Below are 18143 nucleotides of genomic sequence, written 5' to 3' on the forward strand. Positions count from 1 at the left end.
AAGCAGAAGTCACAAGTGTAAAGGATGAACCGAACTCTGTACCTTGGGGGTGCATGAGTGTTGGAACCATGTCTGCCAAACAGGTGTTATTGGAAGGTGTAGAAGTTAGAAAGAAGCTCACAGTGCCAAAGCCTCCTCAAGGCTCGTGGTTCTAGGCGTTTACTGGGATCCCTCTTGCCTCACAGACATCTGACTCCACTATGCCACATCACTACGTTCCTCCACCTCTGCAGATATTGCACATTTGCATATATAAACTGTGTGCCTGCACATGTACCATATAAACATACAGATTTGTTATTCTGTATCCCTAAAAGGTTTGTGGAAACTTCTTTCTTAACGTTCTGGGACATTTTATTTGCTTTCAATCCTGACATTTACAGACAATTCTTGACATTGACTTGAAGACAAAAGCAAACAGTATTACAAGATGGAAACAAGTGAAAGAAAGAAGAGCCCATTTGTCGACAAGTGAATTTATCCACACACGAATTTGGTCATGACAAGCATCAAGAGTGAACTGTTGCAATCCTAATCATATTATCTTTTATTAAGTCTCTTCTGCTTTTGTGGTAGCTGCATTCATTTGTGTTGAACTCTGCTTCATCCTCAGCCTCTGTTCTGCTTTCTGCTTCTGCACTGCTTTGTAGACCTGAGGAGAGACACACACATGGCCACACAGCACAAAAGTGTTAGTGGGGGCATGAAATAACACCTCAACTTGTCAGTTAGATGAAGCCACAGAAAGTTTAGTGATAACCGTAAATACAGCAGGATGTACAACATTGTTTTACTGGTGTGTAATGATACCCTTTTAAGGTATTGTGTGGTAATGTGATTATTATATAGCACACTGCCCAAAAAACAAACAGATGTTATAATGCTACCTTTTTGCAGAATTCTTTTTTGGCCAGCCAGCGGCGGGTGACCCGTCTGTAGTATTCAGGGGGGAAGGTGTAGGTGATGCCCAGCTGCTCACACACTTTCTCAAAGGCCTCATAGCGAACCAGCCTAAGGTTTTTCAAAAGCTTTTTCCTCCGGTCAATGGCCATGAGCATCCGCCTCTTGTTAGCTTTGTCCTGGGGTTAAATAAAAAACAGATTAAACTATACATGTGGTTCATTTAGGGCAGAAATGACTCATTTTGAAGCCCACTACATACACTCATCTTGTTATAAGGAGGCAGTTGTTAATAATATAACACAGAACACAAATTTACTATCTTTATTCCATGAGTCAATTTTGAAAAAAAAAAAAAAAAGAAGATATGATGCAACACGGAAACTTCCGACCATGGTCGCTCTACGCATGTTTTTATTTTATGTGGGGGAGTAAACAGGATATCCTGTAGAACATGCATGCCTCACACCAGAGGAAAGCAGAGAGGAAATGTGGAGACACATATTCATACATGAAAGTTCTTGTGGTACACATAAACTCCCCTGACACATGTCAATTTTAGCAAAACTTGTCCAAACAACTAGTCTGTGTTAAGCCTCCGAGACAGAAAAATCAACTCTCACCTTGTGATGTTTTTTCAAATGCTCTTGATAATTTCGGATTCTCGCAGTCAAAACAGCCACTGAAGAGAGAAGGACCACACTGGGAATTTAATAAGTATGCAGTCAGTACAAGTTATATTTTGTTCTGGTGAACAAACAGCATCTCACCCCGGACTTCCACTGAGCTGCGGTCATACTCATCCTTCTGGACTTTTGCAACCAATTGCTCCGTTTTCAGCTTTAGCTTTTCACTCTGAAAACAAACAAACATTATTTTATTTACATCTAAGAAACCGAGGGAAATCAAACTTGTATGGGATATTGTTTTGATACACCATGAACTGGATGCTGAAGAATCTTCACAGATGGTAGTATTATAATTTATTCATATTAAGTGAGAATGCACCGATACCAGTTGAACCCCTGTATTTGTAAAACAGCTGCAATACAACTCACCTGATTCCAGTTTACAGCAACGTTCTTCACCTATGCTCACAATAAACTCTAAACAACATTAGCTGTGCTGATAAAAGGCAGTATGAGTAAGTGTGCTGGCTGTTAATAACAGCATCTTGGCTCTGAGAAGTGTTGGAGGCAGGCTGATGTTAATAGGGCCTTGTGCCTTAGGCTGTTCCAGCCTGGAGGACATTCAGGTGCGGCCTAGTCAGCAAGACACTAGTGTCCACCCTCTAGGAGAGAATGCTCTATATGTGAGCAGCAAGTTAAAAAAAAAATGGTCTCATTTGAGGAAATTAACTCAAATAGTGAGCTCCTATGCTGGTTTGGCATCAGATGCAATTCCTGCTATGACTGTGTTTCAGAGATTTCAGACTAAAAAAAAAGACAAGTATGTTCACATCAAAACAATGACGTCCATTTTTAGCTGCAACATCTGGTCTGATAAAAAAAAAAAAAAGGAACCATGGTGGATTCCTAGTATCAAGCAGCATATAAACATACCACAATTTCCAGAGAAGCAGACTGAAAAAAAAAAAGAAAAAGCAAGATAAACAGGAGATATGCAGACTTACATGACTCGCCAGCTCCAGAGACAGAAGCCGCTTGACCAGATCATCAGTCCTGTTGGCAGAACAATATAGTAGAGTAGTTGATAAATCTAAATCTGAATCCACATGCATTATATTTAGATTATTGTTTTAAGGTTAGGGACATAGGTATGTTTACGTTTGAACAATGGGAACAGCCGCATAATCCTTCTTCAGCATTGTTGGATGAAGATCACTCAGCTGGCTCTCTGGATGAAAATATTTGTTTTTAAACCACTTGAGTATTTGAGAAATGTCCAATCATGGTTTGGTGATGGCACTGTTTCATAACATACCTGATGTTGTTTGCTTTTGACCTCGAGCATAATGTCTTAGCGGTGGCAGAACCACAAAATTTCCTGCAACTGGGGGAAGAAAAAAAAAAACATGTATAATGAATCTTGCATATTCACACCTTCAATAGTAGATGGAAATATTTATTAAAAAAGGTGTTGCCATTGTGCTTAAAGACAAACACTTGGTGCCAAAAGGCGGGGTGGATAAAAAAAAACAACAACTAAATGGTAGAAAGGTAGTTGACATTCAAAGCTGTCAAGAATTCAACAAAGATATGCTTTCAACAAAAATGCACATCATAATGATGACACTATAAAGTGTAAAGCCGTCACCACTGGTTAGCTGCGAGACGAGTTTCACAATAATGATGCAACTGAGCTGCTGCTTAAACTGCGTGACTGATTCAACAATTTGAATAGTGCAACCAAGATACTCAGCATAAAATGGCTCTCCTACACATCAGATAAAACATGACTAAGCGTATATCAGATGATAAGAAGGGTGTGGGTTTTATTATCTCCAAATCAACAAATGATGTTATTTCCTCAAAACAGTTTTAACCGTTTCAGGAGAAAAATAAATACATACACCAACACTGTGGTCCACCAGAGGTGTCATAATAGTTCTTTGACAGTATTATGTTTGAGTTATCACCATTTAGGATAGTAAAATAACTGAAGGCATGTTTTATTGATAGAAATTTACTTTCTGCTACCCAACACTGTACAGTTTATATGATATTATACAGACCAGCTAATGTATACACATCTACACGTTTTATGATGCAAATGCATTTTGTCACAGAGTTGGGGAGAGAAGCTGCCTGCAAACCAAGTTGTTCCTGGGCGGGACTGTTAACAGAGGGTTGGTACATGTGTGCATGGGATGCAACAGTGAGAAAACGAGTTAGCACATTTTAGACTCAAAGGGAAATGAAAGCTTAGCTTCTGTAGAAGCCTCTGATATTACGATATGGAGCCAGAAGATGCATCAGATTAAGCAGATAATGAACACGGGGAGAGGCAACCGCACATACAACTGAGGTTGTATGCATCAACCAACCAGTTGCAGTTCATATCTACACTCACTTGTCAGTTCATTAGGTGTTAGTGAAAACAGATGCATTCTTACAAAACAGTCATACACTAAATCCTCAGAAAGGTTGATTTAACTGAGCTTTTTTTTGAAGGTTGTGGTATGTACTGCAAACTACATCTTCCAAAAGAATTATACAGTTGAATTACCACCATTCTTACACTTTTTCAGCATAAATCTTATTTTACTAACAGTCATGAAGGGCGATTTCGTTCAGTTCTTTAATATCGAAAATATATTGACATTGAAGTGTATGTCTGCACAGACGCAACATGCAGTAAAGAGTCTGACTTCAAAGTTTGAACTCATTTTGTGTCACAGTGACACAACAAGTGAACATACAATTAAAATCGCACGTTGTTGCAAGCTGTCAAGATGTTTTTTGAGTATATAATTAATTATTAAATTGTCCTTTGTGATAGTAAAAACACGCCCTTGTCTGGGTATTTTTTTTTAAAGCTACAATAACTATAAGTTATTTTTCTGTCACCAGTTCACTTCTAGCCAAGCTAACCATTAGACTAGCAGTTTGAGGCTAATGTGATGCTAATACAACAAATGCTAATTTCCATTGCGCTAACTGATGAGCATGATAACTCTTGTACTCTGACGTACTCTGTAATAAATACATGTACTATGTATATTACTTTTAGATATTAGATATTAATTTCTTTTATTTTATTTTAAACTTATTTTATGTATCTGTCTTTTTACTTGTGGTTATATAAGAGTGTTACTTTTATGTCAAACTAAGCTACTGCGACCATGCAACTTCCTTTGTGGATAATTAAAGTCGATCTAAGTCTAATACTATCAACAGCACTTTTCAACGTTAACACTAATGCTAGAGGCACTGGTATGTGTTTTCTGGGTGTACATGTAGCACTTACTCCAATCATATATTGGGCCTAATGACTTAAGTTCAAAAAATCAACAACAAACAGTTCATTATATCATAACAACGCCCCCTGTAAAACGCTTATGAATTTGAATGGATGTTTTGTTTTGTTTTTTTAGCACAGCGGATTGTGATTTGACAGCAGGCATTATTTCTGTCTCAACCCCGTTGTGTTTGATCTTGTTGTTACCATCTATTGTTAAGGCCACTCCAAGGCACTGGCAGACACAGTTAACAATACAGCATGTTTGACAGCCAGTTCCTCAACACAGCTGGAAAGTTTGTACCGTTTTCTTGCTTCCTAGCACTTACCACGGCTCACTGTCGGTCCTGATGGGCTGCATGTTCGCGTTTGGAGCGACACAGCCGAGCACAGAGCGGAGCTTTGACGGAGAGCCCCAGCCGACCACCGCAGAGCGGCCCGCAGTCCTAGGTTAGTGAGCATGGCTCTCAGACTCGTTAATACGTTAATACGCTGCCTAAAAGTAAAGAAAATATGGCATGTATCCACACTCGACCCCTACATAAGGATCGCCATTTTGGTTAGACCAAAGTAGCTGATGAGCGACTGTAGAGGAATAATTTACTAGGCTACGCTAACGATCTCAGAACACATCGATAGGACGACTCCGATAGAGGCAATGGATTTTGGTCTTTTTATAGTCTATGATTTTGATCTTTCACAAAATAATAATAATAAACAGACCATTTCAGCATTTTGCTCTGCTTTTAGTTATTTAATAACTTTTAAAACTTCACCATTCTACTAAGGCAAGTTCATTGAGAGTTAACCTGAAGTTTTGGTTATATACAATTTTTTGCTATATGTTTTGCTGTAGGCACGTTAATAGGTGGTCTCTGTATTACATTACCCTGCTTCCGTTTTTAACATCATTTATCATATAAAAAGGCAAAAAGGCAAACAATGTTGGTAAAGAAATAATGGCATGACAGTAAATATATTAACAGACTTTTTTATGGTTAAAAAAACTTTATTTTCCAAAAAGATGATTTTTACACAAATTGTGGTACAAACAAAGCATGGCCATAATAATCGTTAATTTTAAAAATGAAAAGCATAAAATCACGTTTGCATTTACAGATTGGTGCTATGCAACCTGTTAGACAAAGCTCATTACACAAAACTCAGCTTTTCATAAACATCTTGCAGAACGGCTACTCTTATAATCAGCAGAATACATTCAGTCATTTTGAGTATCATTCATGGCTAATGCTCGCAGAAAAGGAAAGTCATCCCAGAGAGCAACAGGGTCTGGCCCTTCTTCAGGTACACCATCATGGGACGGTCCAAATAAACACTGCTCCCCTGACATCCCAACAGGCGTCATGTTCTGGTAGCACTTCGGGCTGAAGGGTTCTTCTGCCTCCAAGAGGGGCTGTGTGGATTCAGAGCGCAAGTACACATGAGGTTCTTTGGGTGGTGGGCTGTTACATGGACTAGAGAAGATCACAGTAGCATAGGGAATAGAGTCACTATTTGACCCAGAGTATCCAGGGATGAATGGTGAGCCACAGATGGACTCCCCCAGGTCACTGGTGTCCTCTGCATTGTTTAACCAAAGATCATCCTCTTCTTTGTCTGACTTCATAGGGAGGTCCAGGAAGCTGAGGTGGGACAGGTATATTGGATTGGGCTCCTCGTTGTCCCAGGAAGGATAGGAATCCTGTAAAAGGAAAATAAATTAGTCATGAATGTATTTAACTAGTTTTGATCAGTAAATGTCAACATATAGGCTCTGCTAGCTAAACCTAATGCTAAACCTAGCTGTATTAATTTTTGATGTCATTTGGGGCAGTGAAATAAGCTGTGAACATCCAAGATTGACAACCAGAATTATGTTGTACAGTACACAGTTTATTCCTTACACGCTCAAAAAACATTCATTTGATTTATTTGTATTTGTCCTTTATCCACTTTGCTGTTGACTCTGTTGTTAGACTCATCTATTTATAATAGGAAGATATTGACTTGACTAGCTTTAACCTGGATAAGATAGAATGCATAAAGACATTTGATCTTGCACAGCTGGATGTAAACTCTCCACACCTGAGTTGATTCTGATGTCCATCGTTTGACACTGCTGTTTGCTGGATCTGGAACAGCTGGCCAGAAATGACCCTTAATCCTTAAAGTAAAAGAACAACAAAAACAAAAGAAAGAGAGGAGAAAAAAAAGTGATATTTGTCATATGAGAAAGAAAAGACAACGTAGGTTAACAGCATAAGACAGCATGTTGGCAGTCTCACCTTTTTTGTTTGGAGAAACAAGTCAGCACCAGAAAAATGACAATGATCATAACAAATATCAGTCCACCAGCTCCAGTTGCAATAAACTCAACAGTAACTGCATCTGAGAAAAGAGAAGCACATGATGTGATGTTGTGTTTGAGAAAACATTCAATTAATCAATTTCTCTAGGAAGCCACAGTCAAATGATAATACCTACCAAAAGACTCAAACTGAAATTCAAATGTCGATCCATTTATGCTCCCACCAGACGTGCTAACCATCATGAAAGCTTTATACAGATGCATGGTGTTGATGTTTTTCAGGGTCACCTTCCTCTCATCTGGATCTGCATTCACAACTGAAAGAGGAGTCAGACATTAGATAGACTCAAGGGTATGAAAAAATGCTTAACACTGTAAAACTTATGGCTTTTAACTAACTGTTGATGGGTCCTTCCTCTTCCCAGTAGAAGATTTGGTAGTTCTGGATAAATCCATTCCTTTGGTCTAACGGTATTTCATCCCAGGTAACCTCAATATATGGCTTCCAAGACTTTTTCATTTTCATTTTTGGAACCATGGATGGAGCTTCAAAAAGAAATATCAGCAGAGGTGAACAGTTAGCAAGCTGTTGGAATTCTTCAAGCCAGAAAAAAAAACATTAAATATTTCTCTCCACAAGGGGGCATGATTCCATCATGTATCAGCTGTTCCCGAGACATTGCAGTATACAGCATATATGTATTTAACCCATGTCCCAACTCTGTTCCCACTTCTTCAAAGTTGAAGCTGCCTTACTCTCACACCTCTGCTTGCTCTTTGTGTGATCCTCTTTGTGTCTTTGGCGACTTACCCTTTTGTCTCAAGTAGGCATTAACAGTCTGTGGAAGGCCTATCCCATCCTTAAATCTAGGATATACAGAGATCCCATAGGGCTTGTAGGGCTCAAAGCTGCCTATTGATGAGAGTGAAGAGGTTAGAGTGGATCAGTGCCCGCGAGCGCAAGTGTGCACAGGAAGGAAAAAAAAAGATCTTGCTTTGCTTGTGACTGCTTGAATTCTCGTTGTAAAAGATGATCACCCGATTAAGAAAACCAAATGAAAGGTGTTTAAATAAGAATGGATCTGAAAATGTGTAATACAACTACTATAACACATACCCGTTATAACAAGGCTGGATTGGTTTTTGTCAGCGATTTCAAACTGGGAGTGGGAGGGGCCTGTTTCTAACAAAGGGATCCATTCCACCACGTAACCAATGAGGCCAGGAGTAACGCCACTTTTCCACCAGACCAGCAGTGATGTGTCATCATAAGGAACAGCCGTGACTTCTGATACTGCAGTATACGCTACACACAAAACAAGATAGAATTGTACATTTTGCTGTAAAACAAACAAACAAAAAAAAATTGTATATTCTTAAACCATAAAAAGGAACAAAAAGGAACTCAGTTACCTTTGGGTTGATAAATCCGAACCTCAGTGGGTGGGGATTTCCCTGCTGCATTTACAGCTCTCAGATACACTTTCTTTGCTCTTCCAGGAACCCGAAGAGAACAATAACTCTCTCTTGTAAAGCACAACTTTCCCTTTTCTCCCGGCGTTTTTTGCGCTGTGACGATATATGACACATTTTGACCATTGGCACGGAATTGTTTTGATGGCTAAAGCAGCACAAAAACAGAAAAGGGAAAGAAAAAAAAACAAGTGAGCAGGTTTTAAAAGCAGACCCCATACACACCGATCTGTGACAAGTGTCAAGCAAACAGTGGAATGTGTGTACCTTCCAAAACAATTGTACGTTAAGTTGTTTGGGCATCTGATCCCCTGACACCTTCATCCACCAGTCGAGGCGTCCAGTGGGAGCTGAAAAGAAAGAGATGTCTGTCAGCATGGCAACTCCTCAAAAGTCTGCACTTCTCACTCTTTAGAAAGTAAAACTTTTCTTTACTAGACAGGCCTATGGATTCGCTGCCAGAGTGTGCGACAGAACTCAATACATCAATTCAGCCTCCACTGTAGAGCAAAGCAATGGGAGATGCAGGACATGACATTAGCATATATTGAAAAGAGCAGGAAATGGAAGAAAAGGCAATAGATTAGAAAATGTTAGTGACTGATTGTGTCACTATGAATTGATCACAGCCATACCAGTCTCCAAGGTGACTCCGGACTGGCTGCCGCTCCAATCACTCCAGGGGCTCTGCTTGTACCTCACTCTAATCTGGGCCAAATACTGAGTCCCATGAAGGAGTTGACACAGGTTCACAGCTCTGACACGGCTCTCAAAGATCTGACACGTCCCAAGACACACATATTGTATAACTTTAAGCAGGATTTCCTTCTATCTGGATGTCAACACTTAACTGATTCAAACTCACTTGTTCACTCCACTGGCTACTGTCAACTGTCTTAAACCGAACTTGTAGGTTCAGACTATCCTGTATCCAGGCCTGGTCCTTGGACATACTCCATCTCAGCCTCAGGCAGCCGTACTTTTTAGCCACCGCTTCCATATTCAGAATCTCAGGTGGGTCAAACTTAGCTGTAAAAAGTAAAACAAAACAAAAAAACAGTTAGGAGAACAAATGTTCACATGGAATTTAATTTTCTTCAAAATATTTCAGTTCCATTGTAAAGACACACTGTTATTTGAGAGTAGAATGGTTTGAGGACTTTAAGTGGTGGACTTTATTTGATGGTTTTATTTGTGGAGAAGGACAGGAAATGAAGGGGGAGAGTGAAGGAACGACATGTGGGAAAGGGCACAGGCTGGATCCAAACCAGCATCACTGGGGTAAGGACTAAAGGCCCCTTCATGGTTTGTAAACAATGCAAGGTTTTTCGAGGGGCGGGGTTTAGCCGGAGGCCAAACATCTCAAACACTATATCCTGTAAATGTCGGTTAGCACATTTGAATGGACCTTTTTGGCAAGAATGGACAAGGAAAACGCATATTTTAGAGAATATACTAATACACTCCTGAGACCGTAAGTATTATTTTAAAAAGTTGACTCTGACTGATGGGACTATATTCATCGACCCCTACACTCTCACTCACTGGATGGACAATTTGACCAAAGGAGGACACATAGGGAATGCAATCTGGTCTGTCTTTATCAAGTGAAGCCTCTCATACAAAGATATTACAAGAAGTAGGCAGAACCACTGCGGAGGGTAACTTGGCAAATGCAACTTCTGCTTGGACCCCTCTGAAACACGCAACTAACATTGCGTTACCAAGCGGTTAGCATTAGCATTAACGAGTAACATAATCCCCTAAATAAGCATTAACTTAAAGAAATTTCAGTCACGATTTAGTCTAACAAATAACATTATTCAGACTGAAACTGATGATGCATTACATATTAATCTGATCTGATATGAAGTCTGCGCATTGTTGATTGTCTCTAATTCCCTTTTTATCACCAAAGCCAAACCAAAGTTGTCTACAACTGGCAGTGACTGGTATTTTAGTGTTTTTGCAGGCAAAAATATAGCAAAACGACATTTTCATGTTTTTTCTCAAGCTTCCCTCTGTTTTACCTCCAGCTAACATCGCAACGTCACAGTGACGTACGCCATGAAGGTGTCTATAAACTCAGTTTATGTTGTTTTGACTGTAGTCACTACTTGTCTATAAGTATGTTTAATTTTTTTATATAAATTTCTTACTTGCACCAAGGGGTTCCAAAATCAGAGCTCCTGAAGATGCCTCTCCCAGCTCATTGACAGCCTTCACTTGTATTTTCATTTCAGCGGACAGACTAAAGCCAGAGCGAGGAATGGTGTAGTGGTGGATTCCTGACGGCAGCTCATAAACACGGTTTATGTTCAAATCCCTGAAATGACGAAATCACAATGTGGAGAAACGCAGTGGTGCAATGTTGCAGGCATATTTTGTAAATGACTGTCTGACACTAAAATGAGGACCACTTTGTCGCTGCTGTTTCAGCACATTTCCAGGCAGGGTATTACCATATGTTTGTGTGGAGGCTGTAGTTAGTGAGCAGGTGTGTCTCCCGCTGGCCAGGGTCCCAGCTACAGGTCATTGTGTTAGGTTTGGTGAGGTTTGTCAGACAGCTGAGGTTTTGCGGGGCTTCTGGTGGATCTAAAGGTAAAAAAAACAAAGTGAAGTAATTTTATTTTTATTTTTTCCGGTGAGCTGTTAAGGTCCTACAGTCCACACCAATGTCTGATCAGCTGACTTGGGGATTTAATCCATTGGCACCTGAGCTTCAGGGAGGCTAGTGGTGGATCTATAGTTGAATAAAAATTTCACTATAAGAGGACCTGTGCATTGCATGGGAATTAAGTAGGAATACATATATTGCACATGTATTGTTACCCTAGTAGCATAATTGTCTAAGTCATATTTGAATGTTTTTGTTAAACAAGAAAAAAATAAATTTCTTGTATGCACATTGGCATTTTTATTGATGTTGTAACAGGAAGTCAAATGACTTAAGCAACTATGAGCAACTTAAGCCTAACTATTAGGCTAACGATGTTGAATTTTGTGGTCTCATTTAGCTTAAACAAATACATTAAAATAACAATTTTAATTTCTAATTTTGCCAAATATGTAAAGGAACTTTAAAGCTCTCTTACATCCTGCTCGAATCACCACTCCAGCAACAGCCTGGGGAGTAGGGTTCTGGATGTAGCAAGTGAGAAGTTCCCTGGTCTGATTGAAGTTTGATATTACGGCTTCAGAAACAGTGTCACTCCCATTGACCGTGGAGTTGCTGGGAATAAAGCGGTTGCCGAGGCGCCACTCTATATGAACAGCTTGTCCGGCCACCAGAGGGCAGTCCCCTCTGACGACACATGTGGCTGTAACAGGTGACCCCAGAAGCACCACTGAGCTGGATGTCTGGACTTTGGCACATGGCTGTATGTCATCCTCTGAAAAGGAGAAGATTTTAAGTACAGCATGCTGACAAGCCTTTTAATGGGCAGGGTCTTCAAGGCAAGCAGAGAAGAGGTTCAATGACACTTGTTTTTGTAACTGCTGGTTTGGTATTTCCATTTAGATTTGCTGTTGACAGCAGTGCTCACCATTCTTCGCCTCACTCACAAATGCCAGCAGCACAACAATCACTGTGGATATCATGATGACAAAACCTGTTAGGCAGCAAAAAATGGAATGCGTTAGTCCTAAATTGCAAACTTTCAAAACAATATTTTGAACGGCCATTCCTCTCCAAAGGAGTGTCGCTTCGAGAGAAATCATCAGTGTGGCGTTTCAAGTGATCTCTGTGAAACACAATATTTCAGTGTAAACGCATATATGCATTTGCTGCCTCCCACAACTCTAGCGATGAAAATTCTGCAGCACTGTCTGTGTTTGTAGAGCGCACACGGAACAAATCCGAGCACTGACACATGACACACTCAGGAATACTAAAAATCAACATTCGTGGCAGCTTGGGTCCACATTGACGCAGCACGATCACACTGAAGATTTAACATTTAAAGCTCTGCTAGGTGATAAAATCAAATTTAAATTCCCTGCAGACAGAATAAATTGGTATTGATAGCAGCTCTCTGTACATGCTATATTTCTCCTCTGACACTGTTAAATTAGAAAGTTAAAACTCCGGAGAGAGAATTCTTGGAAACTGTGATCGCCAGTTGTTTGAAGGTAACGTGCCTTGTTGGGCACACACTCCATAGTTGACTGGTCATGTGTAATTAGCAGCAATGTTCAGCTGAGATTGTAGGCTAAGCAGATGGTAGCAATTCTCCAACATATTGTACTTCTGATATTAAGTCAACAATCTGCTTCTTAAATGCAAGAATCATTTGGGACTTCACATTACCAGCACAGGTGTCGGAAAACTTGAAATGAATTTCAAGTCTTGTGTTTTTGAAATACTCACCATAACACAAGCCTGGAAGTTTAAAATTCACACAAATCTGGTTGCTGGCTCACGGACAAGAGCCAAACATGCCTTCACAGCATGACTGAGACTCGATGTGCTACATGGAGGAGAAAGCAAAGCAGTTTGAAAGAGTTGAACTTTCAACAATTAACTGAGTAAGAGGAAAAACTACGGAATCCAGTTTCACCCTGACAATAAAAGCACACGCAAAGTAGCTACTTCAAATGAATGGAGGAGCATTAGGCTTTATAAATGGTGCAAGCCTCCAGTGAATCACACATGCATTATCACATTTTGATGTGTAACAATTTTTTCTATCTATTGTTTGTTCATTGTTTCACTGATTTATCAGAAAAGACCTAAAATCTTCTACTGGTTCCAGCTTCTCAAATTTACAAATTTTATGTGCGTCATTTACACATGGACACATCTTCATGGAAATTCATTATCACGAAACGAGTACGTACATGTGGTTTTTAGACATTTCAAAACGTTTTTTTTCTTCTCGTCATCATCACAGATTTGCAAGATCTGGTCATTGTTTCAAACAAAACCAAAACCTCCTTCTGGTTCCGTCGGATTTGAAGTTGTAACTTTGAATCTGAATGCTGTGCGAATCAGTTTCTCCTCTGAGAAACATTTAAAGTATTTGGTTAAGGGCAAAAATAGCCATCACATTACACTGTTAGGAAAGTGAGTTGCAACTACATCAATACAATATCGCAGGCAAAATTTGTCACAGCCAACACTTTAAGTACAATTTAAAGTGTAAAGTCAGGTATTATTAATTCACATTAAATCAGTTATTGGTGAATCATCCCATTTTTAGAAATTTTAGAAGCATAATCATTAAATACTACTAAGAGGGACGATCTCACGTGTTATGTGACTGGGGGCAGATCACCCTGATTCATTTCTCCATCAGAGTCATTTCACAAAGACACGTACCCAAACGTGTGTCACACGCCAACATGCATACAGAACCAGTAAATGAGACCACAGCACAGCATTGAGAAACTTCCTGTGGTCTCGTAATCCTCCCCGTTTGTCTCCCTGCCCGATTGTTGTGATAAACTACAGCAGTTGAACTCTGGTGTACCCCAGGCGAACTGCGAACACTGGAAATGTTGAGATTTTAAAACTGAAATTATTTGTTATTATGTTTCCATTTAGCAAGTTTTCTAAGAGTCTTGGCGCAGGACAACATTCTACCTTTGGGCAGAAATTTTACGTCTAGACTGTCAAATTGCAACGACCCCAAACGACGAGGAAGCATTACTTATAATTTGAATAATTTATTACTATCGCTCAAACTGTCAGATTACTGCCCTCAGTTTATAATAACCGTGCAGCGTTTCCCCAATGAGTGAGAAATGGAATTTCTCCCTGTTCCTTATCAGCAGTTTGCAAAAAGGCCTCCTTTTTCCATTTTCGCTTTCCTTTTTAGAATTTCTGCTTACTACTAATAGGTAATTGCCTCTGGCTCTGACAAAAGGCAATTCAGAGAAAGAGAGGGAGAGAGAAGGGGGGGAGCAGAAAAGTGCATTAAATTTGGAGTGTATTTTGTCAACAAATGCAATGTGACATACTTAAAGACAGCATAAATTAAGTCTGGCTTTGTGTGTTGGTCGATTACAGTCCTAACATGCAGATGAAAATATGCTATCTGGATACTTATTATTATTTTTTTAGATAGCCGAGTCTCTATGTGTAAAGGGATGTTTTGCTCTAGCCTCCGTACATTTCCTTTCCCGTTGCTGTTATGGGTTACAAAACACCCACACTCTCAGGGTTTGGCAATATCCTTCACACACAGCTCTATGACACACTTCCCACTATTTCCCCTTTTTGGTCTTTTTTCTCACACCAGGCCTTGCGCGTTAAAAAGACCAATCTCTGTTACCGTTGTAAATAATTTTATCTGGACTTTGGAACAGTTCCCTCGGTCTCAGGCACAGCGACCTTACGTGTCAGCACGTCAGAAAATCCCAAAATCTAAGAAGGAAGAAAGCAATCTGTTTCACATCCTGTTTTTCTAATGGACGACCAGAACATAAATGTGTTTTCTATACGTTGACTTGCTAACACTGCGCCCTGGAGAATATCGCAATGACAAAACAACTGAAAAGAAATCAGTCAAAATTATTGTTTACTGAACAGTTATACACAAAATATTGTCCGGTTGAAAATACTTTTTTATACACTTTGAGCATCCAGTTTAAAATACATCCACTTTAATGTGATTATCTTATCTTGGTTTTTCTCCTTTAATCAAACTGTATATATTTAAAAATCTCTACCGTCACATTATTTCAAGAGTATACTGATGTTATAAAGCATTAAAGAGTGATAAATGGCACAAGTACAATACAGACTGGCCAGAAAATATGATCAAATGTGTGTTTTATTTGAAATTAAGTTGAGTGGTCCCTATCTTGGATGAGTTTGCAGCTATCTAGATCAAACATGTTCCACTCAGAAAACAAGTTTTGTTAAGTTTTCCCATTTTTTGCCTTTGTTGTTTTTTGAAAAATCTGGCACAAGTATCGGAATGAAAAGAGCGGCAAATTGCTTGATGTGAAGATAAAGGAGAGCCATCAGAGAGGCTTGCCACTCACCACACAGCAGCTGCAGCAGACCCAGAAAGACAAGAGGCTCTCATCAGCCCTGATAGCACCAGATGAAACAGTGAGGCTCAAAGCGGCTCAGATTGGGGAACATATGTGTGTGTGTTAGCCAAGTGGCGGCGGCAGCAACATCCTTGTTTTGCATTTGTGAAACTTCACTGTTTTCCAGGAAGAGACACATGACTGATGGGGCCCTGCTGTGGGAAGGAAAAGCGGGGTGTTTTTAAATTCAGTTTAGAAAGAAAGGAGTTAAATTGCCCAACAAGAGAAATATTAAACTCTACAACCAAATCCATAATTCTCTGCAAGTGGTTTGTTGTTTTTATTTTCTGTCATACCACACTGCGCTCTGATTGTGGATGGAGTAATAACGGTCATTACGCTTCAACATGTGGGGTAGCCTTGCTGCTTGTATGATATGACGGAGGTATTTCAAGCTTATTCAATGGTTTCCTCACAGCTGTCAAAAAAACTGCAATTTGAGGGCTTTCTTGCATTAAGAATGACGTATTTCTGGTTCAGACTGACCATTCAGTGCCGAGTGTGACCTTTTGAAGTACCAGATCTTCTGTATTACCAGGGCTGCTTCAAAATTCTGCCATCTCCCTCTCGGAGCCTGTCTAAGCCTTTGTCAGCGTGGTAATAGAACAAGCTCTTAAATGAGATTGTAAGCTGCGCCTTGACCCCCCCAAGGGCACTTGAAACTAGTTGCCGTATCACGTTTATTAGCTTATTATATCGTAAAATGATTCCGCGGCTGAGAACTCATTTCAAATGGTGCGCGAGGTGAGTCGATGAGCACTCACCCACTCAACTTTTAATCTAACAGCTGCATCCCTGCTCGGTCACTCTGCTGCCCTCAAAAGCATAATAGAAGCTAACTGTTAATCAAGAGGCCGCTGGAGGAGGAATTAAATGCACGCAGCGGTAGGTTTTTGAGTAAGAACCAACGGGAGAAAAGAAAAGCGGGCACTAATTAAAAATACATTAACTGGTTATCATGAGTTGACATATTTTGCTTGATCTTTTTTCCTAATCAGCAGTAATGAACGAAGTGTTCTCCATCCACTGGGTATTACATGCTACGTCTCAGTGAGCAGTAAAATTAGCTGAGGGCCCCGAAGCTAAGTTGAACTGATGAAGCTTTGCTAGGTTTGATTATGGTTCTTGTACTATACTTAATAGAATGCTGTCTCATCTTTAGATTCTTATTCACATTAACGATGCGATGAACCCCAAATTAGTCACCGCTGGAAATATCATCTCACTGTTGTCAGCCCCTATACAGCCACAACGGTTGTAATCAGGGCTTCTGCTAATCACAAATGCTTATATTCAAGGCCAAAAATATAAGTGCCTTTAGCTCAGACGATGTCCTCTGACTACTACACTCAACCACATAAAGGGAAATGAGGCTACAGTGCAGTCAAGTAAAATACTGATTGCACCAATTTAAAATAAAAAAATCAATAACTGAAAAAATATCATCTTTATGTGAGTTTTTTTATGGTATATTTATTTCATATTAACCCTCTATAGGGCATTCACTGAAATACTTAGGACACTGTAGGACATCAGAAGACTTTTTTACTTTTGTGATTTTTTATTTTTTATTTTGTACTTTTCATGAAGAAAATCAAAATTAATGGATCATTACAATATATGGTCCCTTACCCTTAAGAGGTAAACAAATGTAAATTTGTATTTAAACCATTAGAATACAAGTGCTGATTTAGGGACTTGTCAACATACACATTATCACATTAGACAACATTAGGTCACTTCTTTGTGGTACCTAATAAAGCGTTTAGGCTCAGTGTTCATGCAGAGGTGGACCTAGCGGATCACATTTGACCTGACAATGTTTCCTTGATCTTCTCTGGTTGACTGGATGAAATCCACATTCTTTTAACCCTCAGTGAGAGGCACAGGGACGCAATTTAAAATATGTGCTGAAGTTACCAAATATGGTCCCTTGACCCATTAAGGGTTAAACACTTAATACCTACCTACCTACCTAGAACTGATGCCAGACCTGCTAGAAATGGTCACGTGTTTGCTATTGAATGTATAAGATAAGTGTTGATGGTTACTCTTGTGAAGAATATTAGAGAATTTAACAAGATAAAGCAAACAAAAGCTGATTTGTACTGATCATAGTTTCAGATCTGGAATATATGAGGTAAAAACTAAAAGTATCAACTGGGCAATAGAGTGTGTTATGGAAAATAATTTGAATAAGGAAACCATGTGACCCCTAAAATTACCACATATTAATTTGCCTATAAATGTATTTCACAGTGATTCTGTTGCTTTAGACATACTTTATTTATCTAAATTTAATTTTAAACCATCAAATCTTATCAATTCCTAGGACAGCTGTGCCGACGTCAACCTAAAACGCTCTGGAAAGAACTCACGGGTGGGCAAAGAATTTTTTTTGTTCATGTTGTTGTTGTTTCATGTATTTAGGCAGATATATCGAGTATTTTTGTGTGTCAGAAATAAAATTATTATTAATGATAAGCTGACAATGGAGAAA

The 18143-nt window shown here is 39.4% G+C and overlaps 2 protein-coding genes across 4 annotated transcripts; both read right to left on the reverse strand.

The window, feature by feature from the left end:
- Positions 1-336: 336 nt before the first annotated feature.
- mrps15 (mitochondrial ribosomal protein S15) lies at positions 337-5395 on the reverse strand. Its single transcript, XM_047599642.1, has 8 exons — positions 5151-5395; positions 2845-2913; positions 2688-2757; positions 2534-2582; positions 1671-1755; positions 1524-1582; positions 888-1079; positions 337-652 (listed from the first exon to the last, which is right to left on the reverse strand). The coding sequence occupies exons 1-8, from the start codon at positions 5281-5283 to the stop codon at positions 551-553; spliced, it is 759 nt and encodes a 252-aa protein (XP_047455598.1). The 5' UTR covers positions 5284-5395; the 3' UTR covers positions 337-550.
- A 414-nt stretch (positions 5396-5809) lies between these two features.
- Positions 5810-15751, reverse strand: csf3r (colony stimulating factor 3 receptor (granulocyte)). Of its 3 annotated transcripts, none has more exons than XM_047599713.1 (17): positions 15593-15750; positions 12972-13071; positions 12148-12213; positions 11698-11994; positions 11065-11197; positions 10762-10928; positions 9468-9631; positions 9238-9379; positions 8870-8952; positions 8543-8750; positions 8247-8435; positions 7941-8042; positions 7529-7675; positions 7306-7446; positions 7107-7209; positions 6907-6985; positions 5810-6523 (listed from the first exon to the last, which is right to left on the reverse strand). In XM_047599713.1, the coding sequence occupies exons 3-17, from the start codon at positions 12200-12202 to the stop codon at positions 6041-6043; spliced, it is 2493 nt and encodes an 830-aa protein (XP_047455669.1). In that variant the 5' UTR covers positions 12203-12213; positions 12972-13071; positions 15593-15750; the 3' UTR covers positions 5810-6040. The 3 variants fall into 3 exon arrangements, 2 of the variants coding, with proteins under 2 accessions (XP_047455669.1, XP_047455671.1); XM_047599715.1 differs by lacking the exon at positions 15593-15750 and adding an exon at positions 14878-14922; XR_007113794.1 differs by having other exon boundaries at positions 6450-6523; positions 6907-6988; positions 7109-7209; positions 15593-15751.
- Positions 15752-18143: the final 2392 nt, after the last annotated feature.

Source organism: Mugil cephalus, chromosome 11 (assembly GCF_022458985.1).
Source record: "Mugil cephalus isolate CIBA_MC_2020 chromosome 11, CIBA_Mcephalus_1.1, whole genome shotgun sequence".
Lineage (NCBI taxonomy): Eukaryota > Metazoa > Chordata > Actinopteri > Mugiliformes > Mugilidae > Mugil > Mugil cephalus.